Source organism: Patella vulgata, chromosome 2 (genome assembly GCF_932274485.2).
Source record: "Patella vulgata chromosome 2, xgPatVulg1.2, whole genome shotgun sequence".
NCBI classification, from domain to species: Eukaryota; Metazoa; Mollusca; class Gastropoda; family Patellidae; genus Patella; species Patella vulgata.
This window is the reverse complement of record NC_065880.2, coordinates 68,644,548-68,667,905: the sequence shown is the minus strand read 5'-3', so window position 1 is coordinate 68,667,905 and position 23,358 is coordinate 68,644,548. Positions and strand designations below refer to the sequence as shown.

Here is a 23,358-nt window from a genome sequence, read left to right as displayed (position 1 = left end):
ATGCGCCCACAGCAGTTAAATCGTCTAGAGTGGTCAACAAAGGTTGTCGCATATTCATTTTTTTTCCTAGGTAATTGGGGCAATTTACAAAATAATTTCACACAGTTCAGATTATAATTTTCATCGGTTGAGCATTCACAAGGTTCTACAAACTGAAACAAAGGCCTTAACTCTGGAAGTAATGTACAGAAATTGTTGAAATTCGAAAGGCATTTTTGTTTTACTAATTTAAATAATGAAATTTCATAGAGATCAGATGATAACTTTTGTTAATCGAATATTCACAAGGTTCAACAAAGTGAAACAAGGGCCATAAGTCTAGAGATAATTAATGGGAATTGCTGAAATTCAATAGGATTCTTCTTTTCACTAATAAAAATGATGCATATCAATTTCATAGATATTGGATGATAACGTTTGTCATTAAAGCGTTCACAAGGTTCACAAAGTGAAACAAGGGCATAACTCCAGGTCATATTGAAATTATATAGACTTCTTTGTCTCACTGATGTAAATAACATATATCAATTTCAAAACAATCAGATTATAAATGTAGCCTGTAGAATGTTCACAAGAAACTGTGGACGTACATATATGGACGTACAGACGGTAATATACGACCACAATTCCATGTGGACGCATAAAAAATGAATATATTGAACATTTCAGTCAAATTACTTAAGTTATGAATGTTGAAGGTAAGAACTGCATAGTCTTGATTTTCCTTACTAAAATTGTTATGATAATAAACAAAGTCGAAATTATCCCTTTTTAAATAAGATTATTAAATTTCAATGTATTTCAATCCATTCAAAATAACACCCTTTCTGATTATCTAGAGAGTTGATTATGGGCTTGTCATGTGAATAAATGTCTAATTAATTATCTATATAACATTTGAGGCCAAAAGAAAGACCTGCATTTGGAAGATTTAGCTCTTAATGTTTGTTATTGTGCACACAGGCAACAGAACATACACCCGCCAGCAGACACAGCTCTTCAAATAGTTATGAGCTAATTATTATAAACAATACAATCCTGTTTCAATCCCAAAATAAACAGATTACACATTGGGGATCACAGTGGCTAAGTGGGTAAGAGCTGGCTCGCTAGCCTGGAGGTCGGGTGTTCGATCCCTGCATTGGCTGAGAAAGTTCATCCAGATTTTCTGGCGTGGTTCCCCCTTGTCAGTGATGCAGGACGAAAGGCCTGACAAGGACAGTTGTCTAGTCGTGAGAGAGAGAGAAATAGAGTTTAACGTCCACTCGACACAAACCAGGTCATTTCGGGACTAACATATGGTTTAATTCACTTGCACGTAGGGGTCTTTAGCAGTGGGAGGAAACCGGAGGAACTGGAGAAAACCCACTAGGTTGGACAGTAGGGCTGGGTATCGATAGTGATTTTTACTATCGATAATCGGCAATGAAATGTCGGTCGATAATCGATAGTATCGAAAACAAACTTATTTTCACGATCGTCATCGAGACTGGATACAGTGTAAGTTCAAAATTCAAAACCATACGAAGTTGCGATTGATCGTTTATCTGCTCCTGTCTAAGGAGATTTATTTGGAAAACATTAATAAAACTTGTTATATCACGTATATATACGTAAACTGATGTTGTTTATTATTAAAATAATGCAGACGTGGTTCCGAATGAAGAAATATCGTAAATAATTATGTTAAGGGACCAACCAAAATGAACTTGTTCGGATTCAAAACATTGCGTACGTGTGCGCGAAAATATCAATATGGCAGACGAATTCTGAAGCTTGCAAAGGGAAATAACTCTAACTTTATTTACACATCCGGGTATCTCCGATTTAGCGATATTCAACAATAATTTCTTCAAAACTAAAGTAACGTTTCAATGAGAGTGAATTTATGAAAACGGCTGTTCAATAAGCAGTCACAATTTTGTTATGTGTTACATTGATACTTGATAGTAATTAAAGTGAGCGGTGTATTATGATTAACTGAAAGAAAACATTGACATTTCAGACGCAAGAAAAATAGACGAAGAGCGATAATCGACAGTAACCCACCGCTATCGATAGTGCTTTTCTGGGCCGTCCAATCGATACTATCGATTTATATCGATATTTTACCCAGCCCTATTGGACAGGCAACCCTACTCCTTGTCACGTACAACCGGGGATTCGAAACCACGCTAGTTGACTCAATGACAGGCCTTATGATACAGCGCGCACATGCTAACCATTCGGCCATCTACCCCCCCCCCTATCTAGTCGCTCGGATGGGACGAAAAACCGAGGTCCTGTGTACACATTGGCGTGCACGTAAAAGATACCTTGACAGTTTCAATTCGATATAAGAGCAGGCCATAGTGCCGCTGTCCGGGCAAAATTTCCCTCATAGCACTCTGTATGGCATATGCCCGTCTTCATTAGCCCAGTTCGGAGCAAAACAGTATTATTATTATTGAAAAGCATCCAGCTATCAAACTGACTGCTTATCTATTCTTAGTCTGGTGCAGTGTTTAATTGTTTTTTTAATGGAAATGTACCTTGGATAACGTAATCCTATACACATAGCTCTCATAGCAGCACCACATCCACCACCCCTGAAAATATCCATCAATTCAATGTCATAAAACTTAAAAGATAAATGTCCATTTCACATAAGGATTAATTAGATAATAGTTGAAACTCGCAAGGCCTAGGTCCGATTGGATAAAAATAATGTATTTTAGCCTGCTGCTGGTAGTTTTAAAGGACAAAAATGATATATAAGTTATTAAATATAGATCGATTGCGACATCAAGTATCTTGTTATATCATTATTTTATACGAAACTTGTAAATTTCTCTTGCATTTTTAGTAAATTTTAATAATGAAAGTAATTAAATTTAATTTTATAAACACATCCTTTATATGCTCTATTAAGGCTACCCTTTATCAACTTCATTCTCTAGAAGAAATTAACAGAAATTGCTTCTCTGTTTCACTAACCGAAATCATGCATATATATTTCATAAAGATCGGATGATAACTTTTGTTGTTAGAGCAATCACAAGTTTTAACAAAGTGAAACAAGGGCCATAACTCTAGATGTAATTAACGGAAACTGTTGAAATTCAATTGGCTTCCTCGTCTTACTAATTTAAATGATGCATATAAAATCCATACAGATCGGATGATAACTTTTGTCGTTAGAGCATTCACTTGGTTCAACAAAGTGAAACAAGGGCCATAACTCCAGAAGAAATTAACCAAAATTATTGAAATTCAATAGGATTCTTCATCTTGCTGGTGTAAACAACATATATCAATTTCAAAACAATCAGATGATCAATGTAATGTGTAGAGTGTTTACAAAAATTGTGAACAAGAATATCATACCTAGGATCAAATGCAAGAACTTGTCTTTTCTCACTATTAGGATTCCATATCTGGGCTCCAGTCATACTAGTTGGACCTGTAGTTAAATAAAATGTTAAAGTAGTATCAAGTTTGACACTTCTTTGAAAGACCAGTTTCCATATTTAAGCAACAAAACACTGAAAATTGAGTGGGAAAAAAGAGAAAACGTATAGTCTTTCGGATACGAGTACACTGTAGTGACGCTGTCCAGGCAGAACTTACCTCATAGTACTCTGTCTGGCGTATGCCTGTCTTCATTAGCCCAGTCAGAGCAGAAAGTAAGATCTTAAACCCTGTTTCATTTCCTAATATATTTGCTGAAGTGCTTGCCACAAAGAAACACCGAGTGAATACTTAATTACTCACGCAATTAGTAATTCAATACTTGAACTTTTAGTCATACTAATTCTTAAAAGAAAAAGTAGTTATGTGGGTGACTAGATTAGATTAATAAAGAATAATAAAAGAATATTTTGTCAAATATATTTTGGCTGAATGAGAAAATAATAGTATATGGACTATACGTGATTAATGTAAAATTCTTGTTGTTAGGGGTCATATTCCTCTTTATAAGAAGATTTTCAGGGATACGTCTCTGCCCTTTGGCACATTTGGCACATTTGAAAATCTTAGAATTTCGGACGAAACCTGATGAATCTTCTGGCTGGATAGCTAGCAACCGTGACGTGAAACAAACTTCCGGTCCCAGCCCATGTTCCCATTTATCAAGACACTCACACAATACACATTAGATATTTTAAATGAAATATCAAATTATTTTAGCACTCCCAATCAAAAACAATTCAGAACGCACAAAATACCAACAAAATTATCAATATAAAATAATCATCCGACATCACAAAGAAATATTAGATCTACTGTATGTATCTATATAATTTAATTTTATGTGGAAAAGAAGATGAAAGGGATTTGAGACCTGATAATCAGATAATAAACGATGTCAACAGCAGAACAGACATGCAGTTTAATAACAGATAATTTTATAAATCGAGATGTCGCATTGTACACGAAACAACTGTACAGTCTGTAAATTAGAGTGTTTTAAAATTTTATTAAAGAATTGTAGATTTCTATGAAAAGTTTCAAGAAATTTTTGCCTGAGTAATGCTTTACTTTCGCAAATTAAATTTCAGGCAAGTATAGCGTTTACACGAGTAGTTACTCATGCCTCTTAATGAGGTCTATGCTGTTTAATATGATTATTTCCTGGATTTATTGCCGAACAGCATGTGAATTTTGGCCCTCATTAAATACAATATGTTAAAATGAAATTGAGTCTGAGAAATAAGCATTTTAATGAGAAATTTTATTCCACAGATTCACATGGATTTCTAAAATCTTAATATCATATTAAGTATACCAACTGTCTTAAATTTCTTTTCCCTATGCATGTTGGACTAACATGAAAGTATTTAATCAATTACCGTTGTACAAATAATTTAATACCTGGTGCTCTACCGGACATATCCTGCATACATTTTTTGTAATTATCACCTATATTACGCAATGTTTTTTCCAAATCACCATTTTCATATAGAGCTGAAATAAAAATATAAAATTGAAAATATATTTTAGATTTACTCATAATGAAATATTGTCATTTTTAAATGAATTACTCAATTAATGAAAGTGGGTACTATTATAATCACCGACAAGAACAGACAGTATTGAAACCAAAATTGACAAAATTACAGATAATTAAAAGTTTGAAAAAGCTGTGCAAAAAATTGTGATGCAACTTTCGACATTTTTTTGATACTAGTCCTATGTATTGCTTATTTTACGCTTGGTTTTTTTTGTTATATTGGATCTAAAGATGAACAGTTTCCATTAAGACTGTACCTTCAGCTGTAGCTAGATGCATCACTGTATCATCACTAACCAACCATTTATATCTATTTCCCTCTGTTTGTTCTGTAAATATAAAAAATAGTAGTAACCAACAAACAGCAACAATTTTAATATAGGTGTTGTGAAAAATTTAGTATCTTTAATAGTGTGTGAATATAGCTATGTGACGCAATATTTTATTACTTCTTCCCCGAAAGTAATAATACTCATTAAAAAGGTCAAACTATTTTGAGAGATTTATTATGAATGTTCTCGTTGTTGGACAATGCTCCTGTTTGCTCAGTGTTTTCTATTGATCCACATGCTTTTTGTGTGGGTGCCATCTCTGGTTCTGAGCACAGTATTTACAAGCAGTTACAATTATGATTATTAAGAATCTAATCCTTGAGTGGCATTTAGCGATTGAACACATTAAAAACCTAACACAGTTTATATGCAGGGCTCTATAAAAGTTGAGTGGTGTAAAAATATATTTGGCGGGGGGGGCGTGGTCTTTTATGAAAATTAAACCCTTCTTGGTGTATTTTCAGAGCATCTGCTGCCTTTTGTATTCAGTGCAAATCATATTTCCATATATATATTTAAATTTTACCAAAATCACTTAATTTTCATCAATGATACAGGGATCTAAAAACTTTTTGACACCACCCGACCGAGCATAAAATTGTCCCGCCCCACTCTGTTTCTCTGGATAGATAAGTTGAGGACCTTACGGTATTTGTTTTGTTGTTTTTTTTTTCAAATATTACTTTATTACTTTGAGATTAAAAATTAAAACGATTCTTAAAAAAGTGTTTGTGTTTTATTTGAGTACAACGAATTATGACAACAGGTTGTATTATTTGACTTGTTTGTAAAGTTGTTGTACGTGTCTCGCGAATATTATTATTATTACGGTGGAATGAGAATCAGGTCAGGCAAAAACTGAGAAAGCTCTCATCGTCCTCCTAGTCCTACTCTCGGGCCATAGCAAATCCACGGTCAACACAGGTAAGAAATAAAATAAGAAACATCGTGAAAATTTGCAGGCACGTGTTGGACAATTACGACATTCAAACCTTTAACATTGGAGTGCCGTAAATTGGTCTGGGTGACCTACTTACGGCAAATAAACAAAAAGACCGTAGAATAATTGTAAAATGAATAGACCGGGGCCTACACATCTTCTAAGTCTAAATAAACAAAATACCAATACATCTTTCTTTAAACTAATTTGGGATGATAGGGTCTACTACGGCACACAAAAATAAATTAATGCGTGACACTGACAGACATGGTTTGCGTACGTCCGCTTTTACCATGGCTTTGCCGTTTAATTGCTGTGGTAAATTTCGAGCGCCGAGTTTGTGTACAGAGAAGGACGAAGGGGTTTAAATACGACTGGGCGGCTTTCTTCGATTTTTTCTTTGTGCTGGGCGGCAAAAAAATGGCTACATCTTTAAAATGTGCCTGCAAAAAAGTTTTTTTAAAGCAAATGTGCCTGCGCACACCGTGCGCATGTGCGCGGAAATATCGATGCCTGTTTATATGGAAATACAATCACTGGTTTATAAGTATTTGTGCTTGATAACGATAAGAGAATACTTGTCGAAACTTCGTGCTATACTTATAAACCAGTGATTGTATTTCCATATAAACTGTGTTGTGTTTTTTATTAAGAATCTCTTGAGTAAACACCAGACTCACAGAGACAGCACAAACTATGTTTGTGTTTAGTTCTCAGAAAGCTGCAAGAATAATGTGTTTACCTGCAACATTGATTTTATTAAGACCACCCATTTGTTTTAACTCTGCATGTATCTGAAGACCATTCGTACAAAATTCCCATTTACCTCTATTGTAACCAATGGCGTCACCTGCACCACTTAACACCATTGCAGCTTTATAACGTTGTAACATATCTGAAATTAAAACATGCACAGTAACAAGAATTACTTATCTTGCCACTTTTATTAACTGATAGGACACGACTGGGGTGAATTAAAACAACGATTATGAAATTCTTGTGAAAAATGTGCTGACTAACTAGGGTCTGGAGATAGTGTTTATTTGTAAATAATATATTTAAACTATTAGAATAACTTTGTTGTTTGATAATAAAATTATAACTTTCTTGGTAGATTATTATATCTTTCTTGGTAGATAATAATATTATAACTGTCCAGGTAGATGATAATAATATTGTAACTTTTTGGTAGATGATAAGGCAACACAAATAAAATAAGTTGTTTCTCGGGCACCGCCCGCACGCAAAATTGGTTGCGCGTGCGGCCTATTTATTAGTCTTGATGAAAAATAAAAAATATGTAACGCCCGCCCGAACATCGATAAGCAAGTCATAAAAAAAATATGCCGCATGTATCTACATGCCCCATTCGTGAATATCCATTCAAATGTATGAAACTGATTCAGATGTAAACGCTCATTTACGGGTCTTTTTTTTATTGATATCGAAAGAACCTCTATTTTTGTATCACGTGATTTTAATTACCTCCCCTTGTGAACTAGAATTTGATTCGTGTTAAACACCGAAAGTCATTGACAACAATGCAATGTATTTCAATCATTCGATCTTAATCGGCTCATTATTGCCGGCTTCAGTCGGTCCATGTTTGAAAAAATCCTACTTATAAAACAATGAATCGTAGAACAGGTTAATTATTATAACTTGTGGCTACGAATACGATACGATGATAGTCACCATACCTTAGTCAGAATCTGGGTCATTAGCACGTTTAACGGTAGTTTTGATAATCCGGAAAATAATAATTGGATTACACATTTGATGGTTTTACTGACGAGTTGTTAGTTAAATTTAAATAGTCATTCGATATAAACCCCAGATAGAACACCGAATATGCTGAGAAACACACCAAATATCCTGAGAAACAGTCATTTCACGAATCCCGATGACACGTGACATCCATTGGTTGGAATTAGGTCAATCATTATAAACCAGCGATACTAGATTTAGATCGAAGTGTCGTTTACCGTGATGATTATTTTTGATACACATGCTGACAGAGGCTTACTCTTTAAAATATTGTCGTTATTATGGACGGCTATTAATAGTTGTACGGGATTTTATTTTAAACCAATTTCAATTATGGTTGTCACCATTACCATTAGTAAGCTACATTACGTGAATTAAATATGGAAAATTATTTTCCTTTCAGTCAGTGTGTATGTATAATATATAACTGAAAGCAAAACCGTAGACAAGTAATGACTTTCTCATTAAAAAAATAAAAAAAATACAAGGCCGCCCTCCCGCCCCAACAATTTTCAACAATAGGCAAATTTTATTTTGCACCATCCTCTAGCCAGAAATGAGATAAAAAAAAAAATAAACCGCCCTCCCCCCCTACAGTTTCAGCTGTCAGTTGCCCGAGAAACAAGACATTTATTTTGTGTAGCCTAATATTATAATTTTCTAGGTAGATGATAATATTATAACTGTAGATGATAATATTATCACTGTAAATGATATTATTATAACTGTGAACCTTTTACAGGCTCAGATTGTGAATCTGGTTTTGCTGCAGACTCAGGCTGAGATAATTGTGATTCGGGTTCTTTTACAGGCTCAGATTGTGAATCTTGTGATTCTGCAGTCTTAGGCTGAGATGATAGTGAATCTGGTGTTTCCATAGGCTCAGGGTAAGATAATTGTGAATCTGGTGCTGCTGCAGGCTCAGGGTGAGATAATTTGTACAGAATTTCCCCAGCTTTTTCTAATCTGGACTGATATTCAAGACCCTGAAAAGGAGTAAGAACAAGGAAATGTTTTCACCCAAACCTAGAACATTAGATTTGTTAATCATTGCAGAAATCACATCAATGGCTTACCAACTAAGTTCCTGTTGCTTAAAGTATCTCTTCATTCCTCGCCCACTCCCCATTTTCATCTTCTTTTTATTTTTGACTATTTGGTCTGGTATTGTAGAAGGTGAATAATTGATCTTCATATTTTGCCAGGTTTGGGTGGATATTCTTAATATTGGGGAGGAAATATAAGCGGTTAATGTGGTTTTGTAGTAACTGGTACTTTCAATTTGTGTATCCCAAAATGGCCAAACTCATACAAGCATCAGAACAAGAAACTGGCACATACTGTGAAATATTTGGAGGTCTGTTATGAAAAGAATTACAGTTGTTTCCCTTGAAACATTTTCTCACATTTTAGGGATAACCAATTGTGAGTTCCAAATATTCTAAATTGCATTAAATGATAGTAGTTAAGCAAGATCAGATATCCGGCCCCAATAGTAATATGCTAAAATCAAACATCATGTAGATACTGTCATGAATGTAGCTGATGTATCATATATTTACTTTTCTTATGTTTTGTTGCACACTGATCTGGTATTTATTTCTCCCTTTAATGGGATTATTAACAACTGGATTCCAGAAAGCTCACCTGAATATACAGCACATCTAAATCTAGTGGCACTAAATTGTACCAATTCTGTTTACCTTGTAATTTGATTCTGGTACACCTTTGTAACCATAAAGAGCTCCAAACCAGCAGGCAGCCATTACAGCAGTACTATCACTATCACCACCATGAAAGAACGCTCTGTTAAAAAATACACTTTGCAATTTATAGATATAGATATTAAGGAGTAAACAATGAATCTATAAAACGAAAATAAAATTCAAGTAAATAGTAAGTGAATATCTTATATGGAAAACTATCGAACTAAAATACCCATAAGTAAAGTAAGTCCGTCCCTGCATGCAACCCCTATCAACAGCTTACTATAAACCAAACTTATGAGTATTTTTTATATTAAATAACGTGGAGCTACCGTTATTTTCATGTAGAGATATATATCAATACATATTTGTGTTGCCAAAAAATTACTGAGAGAATGGGTTGGAAAAGAAAGCATTAAAATATATCCATACCGATTCGCTAATTCAGTCCAGTCATCTTTAGCAAATAAAATACTGTCATATCTGAAAAACAGATCAAAGAAAATTCAAATACATGTATATCTAAATCTCCGTACAACTCCAATAAGCCAGCTACCAACCCCGGTAATAAATTCGTAAACCCCAGTAACCCTGCCAATTTGTGATCATGGAAACCCTACTCAGTCTCAAGAGTTCAATATGAACGAAACTAGTCACTAACACTCGGGATAACAAGGTCTTAATAGCCAATCCCTATCTCTTATATTCTCTCACTCTCTGCCAACTATAGTTAATTTTGTGATTAAATCGGTCAGTTCCCATTTTGCCTTGGATTCTACCACCACTTTGATGAAAGATATTCTCTCAACTAAAAAACATTTACTCTTTCAATCACAACAGATACCATAGAGTCAAACCTGTCCAGAAAGGTTGAAAGAAGCCACACACTCAAGAAAGACAAATAACCAAACGATGACAGGCCTACTCGTTCAGTTAATTTAATGGACAATTATCTCAACTCGGTCAACAAAAGAGAGACACATACAAGTCGCCCCCCAAACTTTCAATTTCCCATTCATTTAGTCCAAATCTTAACTGTCATAGATTTAAACTATTTGGTACTAACCCGTACCTAAATATATTAACTTCGTTGGGCACCATGTTCAATTACACTGTTTCAAACGTTAAAAAAAATGACTATACATGGAATCAATGACAAATCTGAACGTGGGCACTCAAAATATTTCCTTATTATATGAGAGATTATTAAAGAAATTTTTACAGCTCTAATGCATCATGACTGCATAATAACGGGGTCTCATTCTTCATGAAAGAATATAATTAAGCTAATATAACTAACCAAATATCTGATACATACTAGCTTGAACTGTCTATTGTGTAATTCTCCACACTTTATTGAATGATTCATTAGATATGATCTTAGTAGTTGATGATTTGTTAGTATCAAATTATGAGCTAAATTCCAAAAGCTTTAATTTCATTTACTTACGCTATAAGAGGAGCATCATGGCCGCTAGCTCCACCCCAACCACTGTAACTAACAGATCTGTAAAATTCATCTCGCTGTTTCACATCATAATTCTCAGGAAATACTGGTTCACTTTTACCATCTAATATCTTACGATCCCGTAGATAATTCCTCCATCGATCTCCAAATGATTTATTTTCATTCCTGCAAATATTTGAAGCCAAACTGTGTTATTTTGAAGCAGACGCACTGTATCTAACTCATTCCGAATTGAAACCGACATGGGTAGTGAGATCTGTCGTAGGGCTACATGTTATTACAAAATAAGAAAATATTATGAGTCAGAGATGTGCTAGACAAGTAGATTTTTACAAGAGGATGAGTAATGATATAAGTTTCTAAAATTTCCTATAATTTGGTTCTAGAATTGTGCTTAATTTCTGAATTGTCAAAATATTTTCCTAAATATTAAAACTTTGTTTCAAGGTTGACTCGACTGCCGAATCAACCAAGCATAAAAATAGCTATCTAATTTTGCTAAAAGGCACAGGGGATAACGGTGGCTGAGTGGGTAAGACACTGGTTCGCTAGTCTGAAGGTCGGGTGTTCGATCCCTGCACTGGCCGAGAAAGTTCATCCAGATTTCCTGGCGTGGTTCCCCCTTGTCACAGATGCAGGATGGAGGTCAGGACAAGGACAACTGTCTAAGTCGTTCGGATGGGACGGAAAACCAAGGACCCATGTACACATTGGCGTGCACGTAAAAGACCCCTTGACAGTTGGAATTTGATATAAGAGTAGGCCGTAGTGCCGATGTCTGGGAAAAATTTCCCTCATAGCACACTGTATGGCATATGCCCGTCTTCATTAGCCCAGTTCGTAGCAGAACAGTTGGATGTTAAATCCCAATTCATTTCATTTCATTTCTTAAAGGCACAACAAATTAAGCACATACAAGCAAAAAAAAAACCCTTCATGAAGAATGGTTGGATTTTGTGACTATTCTGGCATGAGGAGGCTTAAAAAAACTGTGTTACAAGGCATAGTTTCAAAGCATATAATCATTATACATCATAAAGTTCCAATTAAAATATTTTCAATAGATTACCATGTATATGGATTATGTTTACTGAAAAAATGATTCAGTACAGAATTAGTTCACCTGATTAAGAAATAAGATAAGGAACCAACATACCAAGCAAGTTCATTTTCTTTTACGCTATGACCAGCCTCTTGAACATATTTTAAGGCTCTAGGTAACATCTCCATTAAACCATGTCCCCATTCCTTTAATTCTTTACCTAATATAAATTAACTATTAGTAATTAAATATTTACTGATGTAAACAAAGAGAAAAGGAACCCTTCAGAACTAAATCTTATTGTTGAGCTATCCATAGGGATAGTTCTTGAAGTATGAATCCAGTTTGGTTCAAATACTTTCCAAATGACATATTTTTGTCTCTATAATAATAAGTTTTAATAAGCTCAATTATTTGTCCTTTGAGATTAAAACGTATGGTTGAAATTTTCAACCGATTTTGGTTCTTTTATTCACTTTGAAAAAAAAAACATGTTTTCTTTCTCCCCCACGTGTTATATTTAACATAGGGAGAAAGCTAGTAGGTAGACCATATTTCTACTCTGGCATTTTGAAACATGGTGACAGAGATTTCTTTTAAGTTGTACAAATAAAGAAATATATATTTTGGTCTAATTTGATGCAGGTATCAGTCTCTTTTGACAAATTGTTAGAATAAATAAGAGACCAACACGCCACTCGTTTGCGGATCCCTGCATAGGGTTGATCAGCTTGCTCTTGTGAGCAAATCTTTTTAGACAGTAGTTCCTTCCAAATGATGTGAAACTTCGGGGATATTACTTGCAAATGAGCTGAGGATATACGTGACAGATCGTCAGGACTTATTCCTTTTCTGAAATTAACAATGAGGAAGCCTGTTACAATGAGTCGATCTGTTCCTCAAACTAGAGCCACAACCAGTTTTTCGCATTATGATAGGTGATGTACATATGGCAAATTCAAAACTTTATTAAGATAACTATTGGTAGTAGTTTTTATCACTTTTCGATCACAAAACCCGACAGCAAAAGTTTGCGAAATAGCAGTTTTAGACTTAGTCTGATGGTTGACTAAATGTATGGACAAGTTCTAATTTATGTTAGCTGTGTCCATCCCGCGACGATTTCTAATATTACAAAGACTGGTTGGAAGGCAACAAAACATACACCCACAGCAGCAAAGTCATCCTCACACATTTTTTCTTTTGTTGGTAATGAAAACATTTACAACACACTAATCAGATATTAACTTCAGCTTCTAGAGCACCCACAGAATATTTCAAAGTGATCAAGAGCAATAACTTTGGCAGTAATCATCGGAAATCAATAGGCTTCTTTGTCCCATGATGTTAAACACTGTGTATAAATTTAAAGTCAATCGGATACTAACTGCAGGCTCTAGAGCGTCTACAAGATATTTCAAAGTGACCAAGGGCCATAACTCTGGCAGTAATTATCAGAAATCGTTGAAAATCAATAGGCTTCATCGTGTATAAATCTAAACTCAATCGGATATTAACTTCCACAAGAACGAAATTAGTAGTTTCATGAGAGAAATCTGGGACAGCTACCCACTACTTATAGATTTCCAATTAAATATTTACTAAGTTTCTTTGTACTATTCATTCGAAGGGGAATTTCTGGTGAAGCTGTGGTGTCTCAGTGAGTAAGGTGCTGGCTTGCTAATCTGGATGTCTCAGGTTCAATCCCAGTGCTGGCCAAGAAAGATCCTTGGGATTTTCTGAAAGAGTTTCTCCTTGACAGTGGTGCAGCACAAAGGGCCTGACAATGAACAGCAACTACTCTTTCCAATGGTAAAGAACCCATGACAATTGGAAATCGAAATAACAATATGCTACTGGGTTGCTCTCTGGACAAAATTCTCCTAATAGCACACTGAAGGGCATATGCCCATTTTTATTAGCCCATATGGAGCAGAAAAGTAGGACATTAATCCATGTTTCTAACCTCTGTGAGATTCAGACAGTTATTCCACACAGAATTCTCCTGTTATATCTTTGAAATATATCAATGATTTCTCCCTTCAGGCAAACTACACAGAAAGAGGAGTATGGAATATTAAATAAAGTTACAATACAAACCTCGGACACTATAAGCTGTAAATAAAGCTGATGCTAAAGCTCCTAGATAACCAGTTGGATGATGATGTGACATTCTACCACTCTCAATACTTATAGCTATTAAATTATTTTCATCTTCTACTCTATAAATAACATTCTTTGATTAAACATAAAAAATAGTTAAACTCAATTAAAATGAATGCTTTCTTTTGATGGAAGCCAAAGTTGATATCATACATCTTTGTGGTTGGACAAACAGTTTTTGGCAAATAAATAATATCAAAGAAATTATTTAACAAAAGAGGAGAAACATTGCATATTTTAATTGTTTGTATGAATGCAGTAATGCAGTAACTTATTAACATCAAAACATTATGGTGCAAAATGAAAGCAGATGTCAGGTTGAGCCAATCAGTTCAGCTACGGTGTCATTAGAGTCCAACACCTAACACTTTTAAATGGTGTAGCTTAAAGATGCATTATGCAAGATAAAAATACAGAGCTACCAGTTCTAGAAATAATAGTTTAAAAATAGATAATGAAGATAGGTTGCCAGGCAACGAAACATGCGCCCACAGCAGTTAAATCGTCTAGAGTGGTCAACAAGGGTTGTCGCATATTCATTTTTTTTCTAGGTAATTGGGGCAATTTACAAAATAATTTCACACAGTTCAGATTATAATTTTCATCGGTTGAGCATTCACAAGGTTCTACAAACTGAAACAAAGGCCTTAACTCTGGAAGTAATGAACAGAAATTGTTGAAATTCGAAAGGCATTTTTGTTTTACTAATTTAAATAATGAAATTTCATAGAGATCAGATGATAACTTTTGTTAATCGAATATTCACAAGGTTCAACAAAGTGAAACAAGGGCCATAAGTCTAGAGATAATTAATGGGAATTGCTGAAATTCAATAGGATTCTTCTTTTCACTAATAAAAATGATGCATATCAATTTCATAGATATTGGATGATAACGTTTGTCATTAAAGCGTTCACAAGGTTCACAAAGTGAAACAAGGGCATAACTCCAGGTCATATTGAAATTATATAGACTTCTTTGTCTCACTGATGTAAATAACATATATCAATTTCAAAACAATCAGATTATAAATGTAGCCTGTAGAATGTTCACAAGAAACTGTGGACGTACATATATGGACGTACAGACGGTAATATACGACCACAATTCCATGTGGACGCATAAAAAATGAATATATTGAACATTTCAGTCAAATTACTGAAGTTATGAATGTTGAAGGTAAGAACTGCATAGTCTTGATTTTCCTTACTAAAATTGTTATGATAATAAACAAAGTCGAAATTATCCCTTTTTAAATAAGATTATTAAATTTCAATGTATTTCAATCCATTCAAAATAACACCCTTTCTGATTATCTAGAGAGTTGATTATGGGCTTGTCATGTGAATAAATGTCTAATTAATTATCTATATAACATTTGAGGCCAAAAGAAAGACCTGCATTTGGAAGATTTAGCTCTTAATGTTTGTTATTGTGCACACAGGCAACAGAACACACACCCGCCAGCAGACACAGCTCTTCAAATAGTTATGAGCTAATTATTATAAACAATACAATCCTGTTTCAATCCCAAAATAAACAGATTGCACATATTGATTACACATTGGGGATCACAGTGGCTAAGTGGGTAAGAGCTGGCTCGCTAGCCTGGAGGTCGGGTGTTCGATCCCTGCATTGGCTGAGAAAGTTCATCCAGATTTTCTGGCGTGGTTCCCCCTTGTCAGTGATGCAGGACGGAAGGCCTGACAAGGACAGTTGTCTAGTCGTGAGAGAGAGAGAAATAGAGTTTAACGTCCACTCGACACAAACCAGGTCATTTCGGGACTAACATATGGTTTAATTCACTTGCACGTAGGGGTCTTTAGCAGTGGGAGGAAACCGGAGGAACTGGAGAAAACCCACTAGGTTGGACAGTAGGGCTGGGTATCGATAGTGATTTTTACTATCGATAATCGGCAATGAAATGTCGGTCGATAATCGATAGTATCGAAAACAAACTTATTTTCACGGTCGTCATCAAGACTGGATACAGTGTAAGTTCAAAGTTCAAAACCATACGAAGTTGCGAAAGATCGTTTATCTGCTCCTGTCTAAGGAGATTTATTTGGAAAACATTAATAAAACTTGTTATATCACGTATATATACGTAAATTATTAAAATAATGCAGACGTGGTTCCGAATGAAGAAATATCGTAAATAATTATGTTAAGGGACCAACCAAAATGAACTTGTTCGGATTCAAAACATTGCGTACGTGTGCGCGAAAATATCAATATGGCAGACGAATTCTGAAGCTTGCAAAGGGAAATAACTCTAACTTTATTTACACATCCGGGTATCTCCGATTTAGCGATATTCAACAATAATTTCTTCAAAACTAAAGTAACGTTTCAATGAGAGTGAATTTATGAAAATGGCTGTTCAATAAGCAGTCACAATTTTGTTATGTGTTACATTGATACTTGATAGTAATTAAAGTGAGCGGTGTATTATGATTAACTGAAAGAAAACATTGACATTTCAGAAGCAAGAAAAATAGACGAAGAGCGATAATCGACAGTAACCCACCGCTATCGATAGTGCTTTTCTGGGCCGTCCAATCGATACTATCGATTTATATCGATATTTTACCCAGCCCTATTGGACAGGCAACCCTACTCCTTGTCACGTACAACCGGGGATTCGAAACAAAGCTAGTTGACTCAATGACAGGCCTTATGATACAGCGCGCACATGCTAACCATTCGGCCATCTACCCCCCCCCCCCCTATCTAGTCGCTCGGATGGGACGAAAAACCGAGGTCCTGTGTACACATTGGCGTGCACGTAAAAGATACCTTGACAGTTGCAATTCGATATAAGAGCAGGCCATAGTGCCGCTGTCCGGGAAAAATTTCCCTCATAGCACTCTGTATGGCATATGCCCGTCTTCATTAGCCCAGTTCGGAGCAAAACAGTATTATTATTATTGAAAAGCATCCAGCTATCAAACTGACTGCTTATCTATTCTTAGTCTGGTGCATTGTTTAATTGTTTTTTTAATGGAAATGTACCTTGGATAACGTAATCCTATACACATAGCTCTCATAGCAGCACCACATCCACCACCCCTGAAAATATCCATCAATTCAATGTCATAAATCTTAAAAGATAAATGTCCATTTCACATAAGGATTAATTAGATAATAGTTGAAACTCGCAAGGCCTAGGTCCGATTGGATAAAAATAATGTATTTTAGCCTGCTGCTGGTAGTTTTAAAGGACAAAAATGATATATAAGTTATTAAATATAGATCGATTGCGACATCAAGTATCTTGTTATATCATTATTTTATACGAAACTTGTAAATTTCTCTTGCATTTTTAGTAAATTTTAATAATGAAAGTAATTAAATTTAATTTTATAAACACATCCTTTATATGCTCTATTAAGGCTACCCTTTATCAACTTCATTCTCTAGAAGAAATTAACAGAAATTGCTTCTCTGTTTCACTAACCGAAATCATGCATATATATTTCATAAAGATCGGATGATAACTTTTGTTGTTAGAGCAATCACAAGTTTTTACAAAGTGAAACAAGGGCCATAACTCTAGATGTAATTAACGGAAACTGTTGAAATTCAATTGGCTTCCTCGTCTTACTAATTTAAATGATGCATATAAAATCCATACAGATCGGATGATAACTTTTGTCGTTAGAGCATTCACTTGGTTCAACAAAGTGAAACAAGGGCCATAACTCCAGAAGAAATTAACCAAAATTATTGAAATTCAATAGGATTCTTCATCTTGCTGGTGTAAACAACATATATCAATTTCAAAACAATCAGATGATCAATGTAATGTGTAGAGTGTTTACAAAAATTGTGAACAAGAATATCATACCTAGGATCAAATGCAAGAACTCGTCTTTTCTCACTATTAGGATTCCATATCTGGGCTCCAGTCATACTAGTTGGACCTGTAGTTAAATAAAATGTTAAAGTAGTATCAAGTTTGACACTTCTTTGAAAGACCAGTTTCCATATTTAAGCAACAAAACACTGAAAATTGAGTGGGAAAAAAGAGAAAACGTATAGTCTTTCGGATACGAGTACACTGTAGTGACGCTGTCCAGGCAGAACTTACCTCATAGTACTCTGTCTGGCGTATGCCTGTCTTCATTAGCCCAGTCAGAGCAGAAAGTAAGATCTTAAACCCTGTTTCATTTCCTAATATATTTGCTGAAGTGCTTGCCACAAAGAAACACCGAGTGAATACTTAATTACTCACGCAATTAGTAATTCAATACTTGAACTTTTAGTCATACTAATTCTTAAAAGAAAAAGTAGTTATGTGGGTGACTAGATTAGATTAATAAAGAATAATAAAAGAATATTTTGTCAAATATATTTTGGCTGAATGAGAAAATAATAGTATATGGACTATACGTGATTAATGTAAAATTCTTGTTGTTAGGGGTCATATTCCTCTTTATAAGAAGATTTTCAGGGATACGTCTCTGCCCTTTGGCACATTTGGCACATTTGAAAATCTTAGAATTTCGGACGAAACCTGATGAATCTTCTGGCTGGATAGCTAGCAACCGTGACGTGAAACAAACTTCCGGTCCCAGCCCATGTTCCCATTTATCAAGACACTCACACAATACACATTAGATATTTTAAATGAAATATCAAATTTATTTACGCACTCCCAATCAAAAACAATTCAGAAAGCACAAAATACCAACAAAATTATCAATATAAAATAATCATCCGACATCACAAAGAAATATTAGATGTACTGTATCTATATAATTTAATTTTATGTGGAAAAGAAGATGAAAGGGATTTGAGACCTGATAATCAGATAATAAACGATGTCAACAGCAGAACAGACATGCAGTTTAATAACAGATAATTTTATAAATCGAGATGTCGCATTGTATACGAAACAACTGTACAGTCTGTAAATTAGAGTGTTTTAAAATTTTATTAAAGAATTGTAGATTTCTATGAAAAGTTTCAAGAAATTTTTGCCTGAGTAATGCTTTTCTTTCGCAAATTAAATTTCAGGCAAGTATAGCGTTTACACGAGTAGTTACTCATGCCTCTTAATGAGGTCTATGCTGTTTAATATGATTATTTCCTGGATTTATTGCCGAACAGCATGTGAATTTTGGCCCTCATTAAATACAATATGTTAAAATGAAATTGAGTCTGAGAAATAAGCATTTTAATGAGAAATTTTATTCCACAGATTCACATGGATTTCTAAAATCTTAATATCATATTAAGTATACCAACTGTCTTAAATTTCTTTTCCCTATGCATGTTGGACTAACATGAAAGTATTTAATCAATTACCGTTGTACAAATAATTTAATACCTGGTGCTCTACCGGACATATCCTGCATACATTTTTTGTAATTATCACCTATATTACGCAATGTTTTTTCCAAATCACCATTTTCATATAGAGCTGAAATAAAAATATAAAATTGAAAATATATTTTAGATTTACTCATAATGAAATATTGTCATTTTTAAATGAATTACTCAATTAATGAAAGTGGGTACTATTATAATCACCGACAAGAACAGACAGTATTGAAACCAAAATTGACAAAATTACAGATAATTAAAAGTTTGAAAAAGCTGTGCAAAAAATTGTGATGCAACTTTCGACATTTTTTTTGATACTAGTCCTATGTATTGCTTATTTTACGCTTGGTTTGTTTTGTTATATTGGATCTAAAGATGAACCGTTTCCATTAAGACTGTACCTTCAGCTGTAGCTAGATGCATCACTGTATCATCACTAACCAACCATTTATATCTATTTCCCTCTGTTTGTTCTGTAAATATAAAAATAGTAGTAACCAACAAACAGCAACAATTTTAATATAGGCGTTGTGAAAAATTTAGTATCTTTAATAGTGTGTGAATATAGCTATGTGACGCAATATTTTATTACTTCTTCCCCGAAAGTAATAATACTCATTAAAAAGGTCAAACTATTTTGAGAGATTTATTATGAATGTTCTCGTTGTTGGACAATGCTCCTGTTTGCTCAGTGTTTTCTATTGATCCACATGCTTTTTGTGTGGGTGCCATCTCTGGTTCTGAGCACAGTATTTACAAGCAGTTACAATTATGATTATTAAGAATCTAATCCTTGAGTGGCATTTAGCGATTGAACACATTAAAAACATAACACAGTTTATATGCTGGGCTCTATAAAAGTTGAGTGGTGTAAAAATATATTTGGCGAGCGGAGCGAGGCAAACAAATTTTTGGGAGTGGGGGGGCGTGGTCTTTTATGAAAATTAAACCCTTCTTGGTGTATTTTCAGAGCATCTGCTGCCTTTTGTATTCAGTGCAAATCATATTTCCATATATATATTTAAATTTTACCAAAATCACTTAATTTTCATCAATAATACAGGGATCTAAAAACTATTTGACACCACCCGACCGAGCATAAAATTGTCCCGCCCCACTCTGTTTCTCTGGATAGATAAGTTGAGGACCTTACGGTATTTGTTTTGTTGGGTTTTTTTTCAAATATTATTTTATTACTTTGAGATTAAAATTAAAACGATTCTTAAAACAGTGTTTGTGTTTTATTTGAGTACAACGAATTATGACAACAGGTTGTATTATTTGACTTGTTTGTAAAGTTGTTGTACGTGTCTCGCGAATATTTTTATTATTACGGTGGAATGAGAATCAGGTCAGGCAGAAACTGAGAAAGCTCTCATCGTCCTCCTAGTCCTACTCTCGGGCCATAGCAAATCCACGGTCAACACAGGTAAGAAATAAAATAAGAAACATCGTGAAAATTTGCAGGCACGTGTTGGACAATTACAACGAATTATGACAACAGGTTGTATTATTTGACTTGTTTGTAAAGTTGTTGTACGTGTCTCGCGAATATTATTATTATTACGGTGGAATGAGAATCAGGTCAGGTAAAAACTGAGAAAGCTCTCATCGTCCTCCTAGTCCTACTCTCGGGCCATAGCAAATCCACGGTCAACACAGGTAAGAAATAAAATAAGAAACATCGTGAAAATTTGCAGGCACGTGTTGGACAATTACGACATTCAAACCTTTAACATTGGAGTGCCGTAAATTGGTCTGGGTGACCTACTTACGGCAAATAAACAAAAAGACCGTAGAATAATTGTAAAATGAATAGACCGAGGCCTACACATCTTCTAAGTCTAAATAAACAAAATACCAATACATCTTTCTTTAAACTAATTTGGGATGATAGGGTCTACTACGGCACACAAAAATAAATTATGCCGTGACACTGACAGACATGGTTTACGTACGTCCGCTTTTACCATGGCTTTGCCGTTTAATTGCTGTGGTAAATTTCGAGCGCCGAGTTTGTGTACAGAGAAGGACGAAGGGGTTTAAATACGACTGGGCGGCTTTCTTCGATTTTTTCTTTGTGCTGGGCGGCAAAAAAATGGCTACATCTTTAAAAATGTGCCTGCAAAAAAGTTTTTTTTAAAGCAAATGTGCCTGCGCACACCGTGCGCATGTGCGCGGAAATATCGATGCCTGTTTATATGGAAATACAATCACTGGTTTATAAGTATTTGTGCTTGATAACGATAAGAGAATACTTGTCGAAAAATCGTGCTGTACTTATAAACCAGTGATTGTCTTTCCATATAAACTGTGTTGTGTTTTTTATTAAGAATCTCTTGAGTAAACACCAGACTCACAGAGACAGCACAAACTATGTTTGTGTTTAGTTCTCAGAAAGCTGCAAGAATAATGTGTTTACCTGCAACATTGATTTTATTAAGACCACCCATTTTTTTTAACTCTTCATGTATCTGAAGACCATCCTTACAAAATTCCCATCTACCTCTATTGTAACCAATGGCGTCACCTGCACCACTTAACACCATTGCAGCTTTATAACGTTGTAACATATCTGAAATTAAAACATGCACAGTAACAAGAATTACTTATCTTGCCACTTTTATTAACTGATAGGACACGACTGGGGTGAATTAAAACAACGATTATGAAATTCTTGTGAAAAATGTGCTGACTAACTAGGGTCTGGAGATAGTGTTTATTTGTAAATGCCCAGTCCAGTGGGCATTATTTCCTTCACTCCTTCACTGTCTCAGATATGAAGACATATATATATGCATTATCATTATGTGCTGAAACCTATACAAATCACCGCTACAGACATGAAAACATAACAGACTGTCACAACTATAAATAGTCATACTCTTTTACAGGGTACAAGACAATGTACATTATAATACGGAGGCAACATAAAAATATATTCTCGGGGGGCCTTAAAGTACCATATCAAAACAAGAAAAACAAAATAGATAAGATTGTCTGGTTGGACATGGTGTATGCATATATATACGGATAGAAGGTCAGACTCCTGTGATAGAACTGACACAAGGAGACTGTCATGAGTTTTCTTGAACTTCTGCATCTTCGGGTTTTATACTTACCGTTACTACCCTTTCCTGCCGTTGTAGTACTAGTACTTATAGACTCAGATTTGCTGGCCGTTTTCCCCGTTTTTGATGATGATGTATATTTACTTTGTTCTTTTTTAGGGTAATAGATATTTTGAGTAAAAATTAAACAGAGCGATAAAATACAAATCAGCGTTAAACATTTACAGATTGTCAAGCAACGGAGTTGGCCTATCAGATCTATAAGCATAATATTAATCGCAATACAAATGTCGCGTCACCTGTCGTACAGCTTCCTAGTTTCGGTTTCCATTTCCTCACAGCGGAAATGACGTAAACTCTGTCCGACTTGGGTCTTTGGTCAAAATCGGCCCGCCATTTCGCCTAGCCAACGGAGATAAATCGGCCGTGGTTCAATCTTTAAGATGTCTCCCGCAAGAGTATAAATTCAAAGAATGGTCACAATTCAAACTTAGTATACTAACTATAATTATAATAATAAAAAGGATAGGATACATGGAACAAAT

At 34.8% G+C, this 23,358-nt stretch overlaps 1 protein-coding gene across 3 annotated transcripts in view; it reads right to left on the bottom strand.

The window, feature by feature from the left end:
* Positions 1 to 23,143, bottom strand: part of LOC126812574 (ADP-ribosylhydrolase ARH1) — a 30,123-nt gene extending 6,980 nt beyond the window's left edge. The window contains exons 1-17 of one of the 3 annotated variants that reach the window (XM_056098729.1): positions 22,865 to 23,143; positions 22,165 to 22,317; positions 20,144 to 20,215; positions 19,747 to 19,839; positions 18,262 to 18,337; positions 17,427 to 17,483; positions 14,349 to 14,470; positions 12,363 to 12,468; positions 11,189 to 11,371; positions 10,171 to 10,221; positions 9,736 to 9,838; positions 8,766 to 9,018; positions 7,008 to 7,160; positions 5,251 to 5,322; positions 4,855 to 4,947; positions 3,367 to 3,442; positions 2,532 to 2,588 (exon numbers count right to left, since the gene is read on the bottom strand). In XM_056098729.1, coding sequence (XP_055954704.1) covers positions 2,532 to 2,588; positions 3,367 to 3,442; positions 4,855 to 4,947; positions 5,251 to 5,322; positions 7,008 to 7,160; positions 8,766 to 9,018; positions 9,736 to 9,838; positions 10,171 to 10,221; positions 11,189 to 11,371; positions 12,363 to 12,468; positions 14,349 to 14,470; positions 17,427 to 17,483; positions 18,262 to 18,337; positions 19,747 to 19,839; positions 20,144 to 20,215; positions 22,165 to 22,317; positions 22,865 to 23,081 — 1,937 coding nt within the window. In that variant the 5' untranslated portion in view covers positions 23,082 to 23,143. Of the gene's footprint in view, positions 1 to 2,531; positions 2,589 to 3,366; positions 3,443 to 4,854; positions 4,948 to 5,250; positions 5,323 to 7,007; positions 7,161 to 7,338; positions 7,465 to 8,680; positions 9,019 to 9,735; positions 9,839 to 10,170; positions 10,222 to 11,188; positions 11,372 to 12,362; positions 12,469 to 14,348; positions 14,471 to 17,426; positions 17,484 to 18,261; positions 18,338 to 19,746; positions 19,840 to 20,143; positions 20,216 to 22,164; positions 22,318 to 22,864 lie in introns of those variants that run through there. The other 2 variants (XM_056098730.1, XM_056098731.1) reach the window with 2 other exon arrangements.
* Between the last annotated feature and the right edge of the window lie 215 nt (positions 23,144 to 23,358).